Here is a 9,485-nt window from a genome sequence, read left to right on the forward strand (position 1 = left end):
AAGAACAAAACAACAGCAACTTGTCTGTTCCCCTTTCCCCAATTCCCCAGCACTGTTCCCATCCCCCCAATTCCCCAATAAAAATCTTAAAAAAAAAAACATTAAAAAGAAAAATGGGCAAAAAATAAGAACAGACATTTTATGGAACAGAAAAAACTCAAATGGCCCAAAGATACACATACTGATGCTCCATCCTAGAAGCAGGGAAATGCGAATTAAAACAACCAAGAGGTACTATTTCTACCCTTTGATTGGGGGTGGGTGGGTGATAACACTATATGTTGACAAGCATGTGAAGGAAAAGGAACTCTCAGATCCAGCTGCAGGGAGGAAATGGGTAGAGCCCCCCCTTTAAACAGTAAATTGGCAGTTCCTACTTCAAGTAAACACATGCCTACCAAGCCCTGACAATTTCACCTCTAGCTATCTTCTCTGGAGGCTCTCTTAGGAGTGTGTGTAGAGAGTGGATCCATGCTTGCTGTCATATTGTTGGTAATCATGAAAACGTGAAAGCAGCTGGCCAGATAAATACAGATAACCACATGTAGACCCCTGCACAGCAGCACGCAGGAATGATGTGGTCCACAGCACTGTCAGGGAAGACCTCCAACAGCAAACCATGAGTCAATATCACAGCAGGATAATCCCCATAACACCAGACCCACATGATGTCAGCAGCTACACTTGGGCAGGGCTTCCTCTGTGCCAGGAGCTGCTCCCAGCTCCTTGCACACCCACTCATTTCTTCCTCACACCCTGTGAGGTGGATGCTGTTGGTCTCAGCTCCATTGTACAGACAAGGCCACTTGCAGCATGAGGCTGCACTGCCCAAGGATATGTACAAAAGGAGTAGAAGGGCCAGGCTTGAGCCCGGGCAGCCTGGCCCTGAGCTGTGCTCTGAACTACTGCTGATTACAGTTCCTAAGGGCACACACATATGCACAGAGAAAAGGATCTGGGAGGAGAGAACGCGAAATGATGAGACTCAAAGGGGATGTTATCCTCACCCGAAGGCTTTCATTTTCTTTGGAGAACATATTCATGTGCTACATGTGTAATTAAAAACTGACAGAGATAGAAGGAATCTACAGAGACCAACACTGGTTGGTTGAGGGAGACTGTTTTTTCTGGCCTCCACCTGTCCACTCAGCTGCGACTCCCACATCAGGACAGGGACGAGGTAAGCTTGGGTGCTGGGGGAATGCCCAGGTTATCTCAGTCTCCCCTAGTAGGGCACAGGTCTGGGCCTAAGTTGATCCACGAGCTGGCTATACTCAGGAGCAGGTGGGACAGGTGGGGCAGACTTTTGGGACAGAGCTCAGGATGGGCTCAGCAGGACATGACCATCTCCATCCAGCTTGCTCCTCTGGCCACAGCTTGCACAGTGGCAGGCTGATCCTTACGTGCAGCAGGCCACGGGGCAGATGGGAGTCCAGGACAGCGCTCATGGCAGTCTAAGACTCTTAGGTCTTAGCTGGCTGAGGACAAATAACCCACAGCCCCCGATTGCCTCCTTGTGAATGTGCCCCTCCCTATGCCCACCCGTTGGGGACTGAATCCCCCAGACAGCACTTCCACTGGCTGGGATGGCTCAAAGGTGCCCACAAGACTCCTCCAATCTAGGAGACGAGGAAGCAGGAAGTGTAGGAAATGTGTGCCAGTAACGGCCAGGCAGGCTGGCCATGTCCCCCACCTCGGCGTCTGGTGACATCAAATCCTGGAGGCCCCATGAAGGGAAATTACATGAAACCTGAGGTTTAATAACCAGAGCCTGCCAACGTACCCTCCAAGGAATGACCAGAACCACTCCCTTTTCACTTGCTATTTTTGGCAGAGCTAAGAATAGCCTACTTGAAATAGTCCTCTGCCTCCTTTTGTCTGCTCTCAGTACTGCCCCACAGCACCTATCCAGAAGCCATGGCTGGTGGCAGCCACTCAGTAGACCCAGTTCACAAACCTCCCAAAGGGCCTTGAGGCTGGCTGAGCCTCCTGCTGGCACAGGTTTATCTGTGTCCTCCTCCCCCGGACATGGGCCTCTGAGTCCAGCCTGTACCTGCCCCAGGGGACCTCGTTCACACACAGACCTCATCATGCCCTTGCTCAAAGATCTTCAAACCCCTCATCACCCAGAGGAAAACAATCCAAACCCCAGAGCCTGCCATTCATGGCCAGGTGTGGCATCACTCATTGTGTTGGCCTTCACATAATGTGTTCTGAGCACCTACTACATGCTGGTTGCTATTCTAGGTGCTGACGGGGCCCTGAACTCGTGCTGCTTTAGCATAGAGAAGCCTGCCTCATTCTGCCCCTGCTCAGCCCAGTACTGTCTGCCCTCCCAGCATTGCCCCGGCTCCCTTACCAGCCGCACGGGCTGCGCCCTCAGCGCCCACAAGCAGCAGGGCGTGAGAGAAAGGCCCTGGCAGAGGCCCCTGGGGGTTGCTGTCCCGCCCCACTCTTCCCTGCAGGGCCTACCCGGGCACTCACTTGTTGAAGAGGTTGAGGCCAATGCGGTAGTGCCTCTTGCGGATGACGTCGTTGCTGAAGGCAGGAGAGTCCCAGCTGTTGCGGGTCTCCTTGTGGTAGGTCTGTTTGCTGAGCGTCTGCTCCCGCAGGCTGTCGCGGGATGACGACTCAGAGCTGCAGTTGATGGTGTCGTTGGAGTTGGACGTGCTGTTGATACTGTCATTGTCCCCATCGGAGTAGTCTGACTCCGACTTGCTCTGCCTGTTGGCTGAGCCGTTGATAGCCAGGTGGCCATCCAGGGGCCTGGGTGGCCGTGGCCGCAACTCTGGCTCCTCCCGTGGGAGGTCCTTGGGGGCGCCACTGTGAGGACCGTGCTTGGGGCTGCCCTGCTGCCCGCCGAGACCGCGCTCGTAGGTGCTTTGTCTCTTGAGGGAGCCGCGGTCTGAGCGGTCGCTGAGGTCCACGGAGCTGTCGCTGGGTGGCTCAATGGTGAGCAGTGGGGGATGCTCCACCCGCAGCCGCTGCTCTTGCCGCTCAAGCGAAGGCGTGCTCTGGCAGCTCGTGTCCATGTCCCCCTTGTCGTCCTTATGAGCCAGGGCCCAGTAGTCCTGAGCAGTGCCCCTAGCCCGCGGCCGCAGGTCTAATTCAGTGCTGGGTGGCCGGTGCCCCGCTTGTGAGAGGGGCAGGGGGGGTGACAGTTCCTCTTCGTCGATGTACAGGGTAACGTCACTGTAGGAGGCTGTCATCTCGTCCAGTTTGTGGTGATCCACGCTGTGCAGGGCCCCCTGGGGCTCCAAGTCCTGGGCCCGGCCTGTGCTGGAGGCTGGCGCCTCTTTGGCATGGAGGCTACGGCAGTTGAGGGCATCGTCGATGGACTCGGCCAGTGATTTCACCTGCCGGGAGAAGGCATCCTCCAGCTCTGTGATGGCATCCGCGAAGTCACTGCACTGGGCAGAAGACTTGAGGGCAGGCAGCTCACCAAGGTCACTGCACTCAGATGGCACTAGGGCCCCCAGCTGAGAGCCATCGTCAGTCACTGAGACCTGTTTGCCCTCAAAGTAGGAGCTGTGCATTTTCTCGGGCCCCTCAAAGGAGAACTGCATCCTCATGTTGGACAGTACGATCCTGCGTGACATGCGGTTCTCCGACATGGAGCTACGCAAGCGCTCGAAGTTCTTGTTCATCTGGTACTGGCGGAAGGCTGTCTGGATGGTGCGGGCCGCATGGCGAGTCACCAGGCGTCCCCCATACTTCCGTTCTAGCATCTCCACCTGGAGGGGGAAGGAGAGGGGGGTGAAGACAGCTCATGTACTGGCACAGCACCTTGCAGTCCCGCAGCAGCATGACCTGGGAAGGCTCCAGCACATTCTACAGCTGGTTAAAACCACTACTGGGGCATGCTGACAGGGTTGTGCGGCATCTGGGATCCAAAGTCAAATAAAATGGAGAAACACCATGTTAAACTTAAAGTAAGTAAGTTCCCTGCAGGACTTCTCAGAACCTTTAAAAGCCTTAGCCCTCCCACATCTTGTAGCATGCAGTTCAACACAACTGGAGACATTGGAAGAGGTGAAGAGCCCCTCTAGAGATGAGGAACCTGAGGCATGTGCAGACTGAGACCTGCTCAAGTCCTCAGCAAGTCCTGGGCACTGAGCATCAGCAATAGAATTCCAGCCTCATTTCCTCTGTATAGAACCAGCAGTGCATTCTGGTGGCCTGGGGTAGTCACTGAGTTTTACGGAGGCCTGAGAAAATTGCCAACCTGAGAATCAGGCTTCAAGGACAGATGCCTGGGTTCTAAACTGGCCCTGCTCAGAGGATTGTGCTGATCACGTGATGAGACTGACACAAGTGCTCAGCACATGCCAAGCTCAGGGGCAACTTGGGCTGCAAGACTTTCTCAGCTGCATTCCTGGAAGGTCTTGAGAGTTTATGGGGTCCCTAAGCCCCTCACTGCACAGATATGAAAACTGAGACCCGGAGAAGAGACCTAACACACACATGGTGGCCCCCAGACTTGGGACCGAGCTCTCACTCTCTGGCACCATAGGTCCTGATGGCCCTTCTCCTTGAGTTTGGAAACGGGGCAGGGCTGCATGCCTGTGAGAGGGACTAGGACTCCCCAGTGTGACACATGGGCTTCCTGCAGTGCTGAGGCTCATGCTGGCACACCCATGACCAAGGACAGCCCTTAGGGCTGCTCTCCATGCCTCCATCATAAGTGAGAAACAAACACTCCTGGAGCAGCAGCCTGCTCAGTGAGATCCAAAATGAAGGAGTGGCTTCTTCTAGGTGGCCGGGCAGAGAAGGCACCTTCTTTGATGTGAGGCCTATAGAGCTCTCAGGTCCCCGGGAGCTAGTCACAGTGCTGACAGAGGTGAATCACCCCACCCTACTCATCTAGATCCCACCTGCCTACTCCACGCTGGGTAACACGCCACAGCTGGCAGCAGAGAGAGACAAGGTCCCTGCACTCAAGAAGCAAAGAGTCTGTGAGGAACAGAGACACACACACATCACTGAAATAAGGCCAAACAGATGCTGGAGTTGGGGAAGAACTGCTCAGAGCTGCTGCAGGGACTGGGAAGGAAGGGCGTGAAGCCTGTCATGCCCAAGTATGCATCCTAGTCCTCTTGTTGCCAGTTTGTGGCCTGTTCACCTCTTTGGAAAGTGAGAGTGTTCCCGGCTCCATGATGCCACCCATTTCAGGGATGCCAGTTCCCCCCAAACATTGGACATTACAGCTCTCTGGGGCCCACAGGAGAGGGAGCAGCAGGCTGGGCACAGAGGCTATGGGGTGGAGGTGCCTGTGGCTCCAAATGATTTTCTAAAGCCTGACCAGGCCCAGAGTCGGCCAGGGCGGGTCTGTTTCTTCTCTCATCCTGGAGTAACTGATTGCCATCCAAAGAGATGACTTCACTTCCACATCTCTAAGCAGAGAATTTCTGTTTTTTGGGTTTTGAGTGGAGCTTTGAAAGCCCACAGGGCTGATAAAGGCCCAAGGCTGAGCTCTGGAAAGCCCTCTCTTCTTTGCCCTGCCAGGCATGTGGTCTCGAGACCCTTATAATAGTCTTGGGTGCGGGGGTAGACGGTTATGATGCCAGGGCCTCCAGATCAGGCCCAGAGCTCACTCCAGGGCCCTTTTTCTCCTGCTGACTTTGGACGTCCCAAACCAGGCAGCAACCCTGTTTTCCTGAGACTATCTCTGCAAACCTGAGGGTGCGGGTGCAGGGGCGCGGGCAAAGGAGGGAGAGAAGAGGGACTTCAGGGAAGCAGAAATGGGCTCTGTGTTTCATCCCCAAAGCCCCTCTCAGTCCCTCTCAGGCCTCCCCCAGGAGACACACACTGACCCAGGCCTGCTCTGCCTCATCCCCCAGACTCGCCGGCTCATCCTTCCCTTCAGACCGGAACCCACCCAACGCCTAGTCTGCAAGTTTACTGGGGGACAGGGAAAGGAATCCAAACAGTATGTGCTCACCTGATGTGTGCTGCCCCCCACCTGATATTCACAGTGACATCCAGTCTGCAGCGGGCTCTAAGATCCACACTTCTCAGAGGAAGCTCAGAGAAGTGGTGTGATGAGAAGCCAAGCCCTAGCTGAGGCTTTCCCATTAAGCCCTCACTCTTTCTTTGAAAGGGCACTTCTCAACAGCGGGAACCAAGAACTGACAGGAACACCCTTCCACGATTCAGAGCTGCCACCTCTCAACAACTTAGGCCTTCTGCTCTCACTAACAGGGAACCACTAGAAGGTACAGAGGCCCAAGGTCCAGATGGAAAATCCATGACTTCCCATTGGGCTCTTTTCACTTAAACAGGACTTTGCATCACCAGACTTGAACTCCACTTGAGTTACATTTGTCTGGCAATTCTCATGTAATCTGTTCTGTCCCACTTTTGTCTTAACTGCCAGGAAGCTCAGCAGAGCCGAATGCTCAGCAGCCTTCAATATCACTTCCTCACTTTCACCTCTTTATCACCTTTTCCCTGCCACCCTCTCTCCCAAGTTTGTTCTGCCTCAGGGCCTTTGCATCTGCTAGTACCTTTTCCTGGAAAGCCCCTTCTTTAAACACCCAGTTCTAATGCCACCTTAGAGAGGTCTTCCCCACCACCTTTATCCAATGCTGTTACCTCCCACAGTCACTCAATTTCTTTCCCCTATTTCATACTCTCTAGAGTTTGTATCGCTTTCTGGACTTAAACTGTGTCTTTATTGCTAACTTGTCCATGATCTATCTCCTGGACCACAGTATCAGCTCAAGAGCTAGGGCACAACCTTCTCACAGTTGACTCCCAAGCACCAGCACAGTGTCTGGCACCAGGTAGGCATTCAGCGAATACAAATAGGATGAAAACGAACAGCCATGGCCATATGAAGGCTGTAAAAAGCATATGAGTATCGCTGTAGGCTTCTATTATATTATGTCTTAAACTTTCTCAATTCTATTTTAATGGCCTCACTGCAAATGTCCTTTACTATAAGCTGTTTCTGATCCACTTTGGATCTGGGTGTAACTGATAAATAGAATGGAGGCTGTCCTCCCTGCTGTGGACCTGGCCATGGGGCCAAACACTAAAGGGGAAGTGGGCCATTTGCTATCAGGCTCTGGCCACTTGCTGGCTCCCCTTTCAGTCCCAACTCACAAGCAAAAGGATGGAGAGAGATCAGGGCTGAGGTAGGGAGGGTTGTCCAGGGTCAGAGGGCAACACAGGGCACAGGAGGGGAGGTGCTGGTAGGGGCTCTGTTGGTGGGGGAGGACCCACCTTGGGCAGTACCCACACCACTCCTGACAGGCACAGGAAGCCCACACCCCTACTCCATAAAAGACAAATAGGAAGACTGAAGGCAGACAGAGGACAGCCAGGCCACGGGGCAGATGTGGGCAGAAGAAAGGGCTGCTAGAAAAGATCCTGGGGATGGGCCAGTCTATAAGTGGCTGCCTGGGACCCACAGAGAGATGACTGCCCAAAGCTCAGTACCCAGGAGCTAGGGAAAGTTGGACAGACAACCAGCTCTGCAAACTTGTACAATTGCTTCCTGGCAGCCTGGGATTTCTCCTGAAGCCTCAAACTTTACCTCAGAGTTTCACACTCAAATTCTTATTAAAGTGCCTATTATGTGCCTGCACTCCAAGGGGCTGAAAGTGAGAACTTTCTGCCCCCCAGTGACCTCCTGTTCCCCCCACCCAGCACCACCCAGCTGGGATAGGCCTTTCCTCTCTTCCCTCAACCCCGAGAGGCTGCCTCTGGTCCTTCCTGGAGCCTGGACAGATGGTGCATCTACCTCCTCTGCACACAGGTGCAGACCTCACAGTGGATCTGGGCTGAGGCCCCAGGGGGGAGGAAATGCAGGCTTCAATGGGGGTGATTTCCCACAAGAATGCTAAGATATAAACAGGAGGGGATATAATAAGCAACCTCTCCTCACTGGCTGTGGTTGGGCTTTGTGTTCATTTCAGAGTAAGAGCTTTTTCCTTTGTAAATTGACCTCCATTCCTTCTCCCTGGAAGCTCCTTGAGTAGAGTTCCTAAGGGTCAGGCTTCTCCTGGGACTTCAGAGCCCCAGTGGCTGGCCAAGCAACCTGTGTGTCCTTGTGGAATCAGGCGATGATGGCCAGAAGCCCAGCTCAGCCCCCCAGAGCCCGGCCATGAGGGCGGTGGACAGGGCAGAAGCAAAGGCCTGACAGAGGAAATGTTCAGGAGTCCCGTCCCTTCTCTCTGAATACTCCCCATGTTTGGAGGAGATAAGGGAGCTCAGGCTGAGGCAGAGCCCACATTCTCAGGGATGTGCACCTAACTCACACTTCTGTCTTTTAGAGGCTGTAGGCCACCAGCACCTGCGGGCTGAGAGACGCCTCCCACCTCAGGCAGCCCCAGCAGAGGGCCACATCATTCCTGGAGGGACATGCAGCAGGCAGAGCTGCCTGTCCGAAGTGGCCAGGTTGGCCCCACATACCTGCTTGTCCTGCAGGTCTGAGGAGAGCTCATAGCTCTCAGAGAGGGAGCGTGAGCGCTTGATGGCTTCCTCCTCGGCCTGCTTGCGTAGGATGGACGTCGAGTGCTGCAGCTTGGGCCTCCGCGTGCGCTGCTGCCCGAGCGGCCCTGAGTACAGCCCATAGGCGCCTCCTGACGTGTACTCGTAGTGGTCAGGGCTCCGACTGGAACCGGGCACTAAGGGGCCCTGGCGGTGGGCTGAGGGGCTGTCCAGCGATGTGCAGGTCTCGCTGCCAGGGGCCTCGCCCTCCACGCTGCAGGAGAGAGGAGAGGACTCCAGTGAGTGGGGAACTAGAACCCAGGGCCTGTAGGGGTACCAGGAGGTAAGAGGGGCGACAGCCAAGAGGCAGCCTACCACGTCCAGGGGCCTCTACCACATCCCGACTCGCTACTTCCTCTCACCCTCCTACAGACGATCCCCCCTGTGCAGCCAGGGGGACCCTGCCAAGATTCTGCTCCAAACGCTCCCGAGATTCATATCCCTCAGGCTTCACTTTCTCTGTAAAACCACCTTCTAACACGCGATGCACTTCATTGATTGATTTTGCTTACTGCTCATCTCCTACAGGAAAACGTCAGCTTGTGAGGACAAAGGTTTAGCCCATTGGTCCACTGATGATACCAGTGCCTACAGCAGGGCCTGCACTTAGTAGGTGCTCAGTAAATATTTACTCACTGACTGAATGGATCCTGTCACTTTCTCTACCATCTACATTAAGTAAACCAACGATTTTTGAAATTTTTTTTTTTATTAAAAACAGTAATTAACAAAAGGGACTCTTTACTGCACACCTACTCAGAAGGCATGCATTGTACTGGTGTTTGTTATGGACTGAACTATGTCTCCTTGAGTCCATATGTTGCAGCCCTAATCTCCAGTATTTCAGAATATGTCTATATTTGGAGGGAGGGTCTTTATTTATTTATTTATTTTTAATTGGGGAATTGGGGGGATGGGAACAGTGCTGGGGAATTGGGGGAAGGGGAACAGACAAGTTGCTGTCCTTTTGTTCTTCAATCTAGTTGTGG

General features: G+C 53.9%; 1 protein-coding gene across 13 annotated transcripts in view; it reads right to left on the reverse strand.

Annotated features, from left to right (window-relative positions):
* IQSEC1 (IQ motif and Sec7 domain ArfGEF 1) overlaps nt 1–9,485 on the reverse strand; it is a 149,823-nt gene that overhangs the window by 38,547 nt on the left and 101,791 nt on the right. For all 13 annotated transcript variants that reach the window (XM_019632943.1, XM_019632944.1, XM_019632945.1 and 10 more), the window contains exons 2-3: nt 8,419–8,710; nt 2,485–3,734 (exon numbers count right to left, since the gene is read on the reverse strand). In XM_019632943.1, coding sequence (XP_019488488.1) covers nt 2,485–3,734; nt 8,419–8,710 — 1,542 coding nt within the window. The remainder of the gene's footprint in view (nt 1–2,484; nt 3,735–8,418; nt 8,711–9,485) is intronic.

Source organism: Hipposideros armiger, unplaced genomic scaffold (genome assembly GCF_001890085.2).
Source record: "Hipposideros armiger isolate ML-2016 unplaced genomic scaffold, ASM189008v1 scaffold_1200, whole genome shotgun sequence".
NCBI classification, from domain to species: domain Eukaryota; kingdom Metazoa; phylum Chordata; class Mammalia; order Chiroptera; family Hipposideridae; genus Hipposideros; species Hipposideros armiger.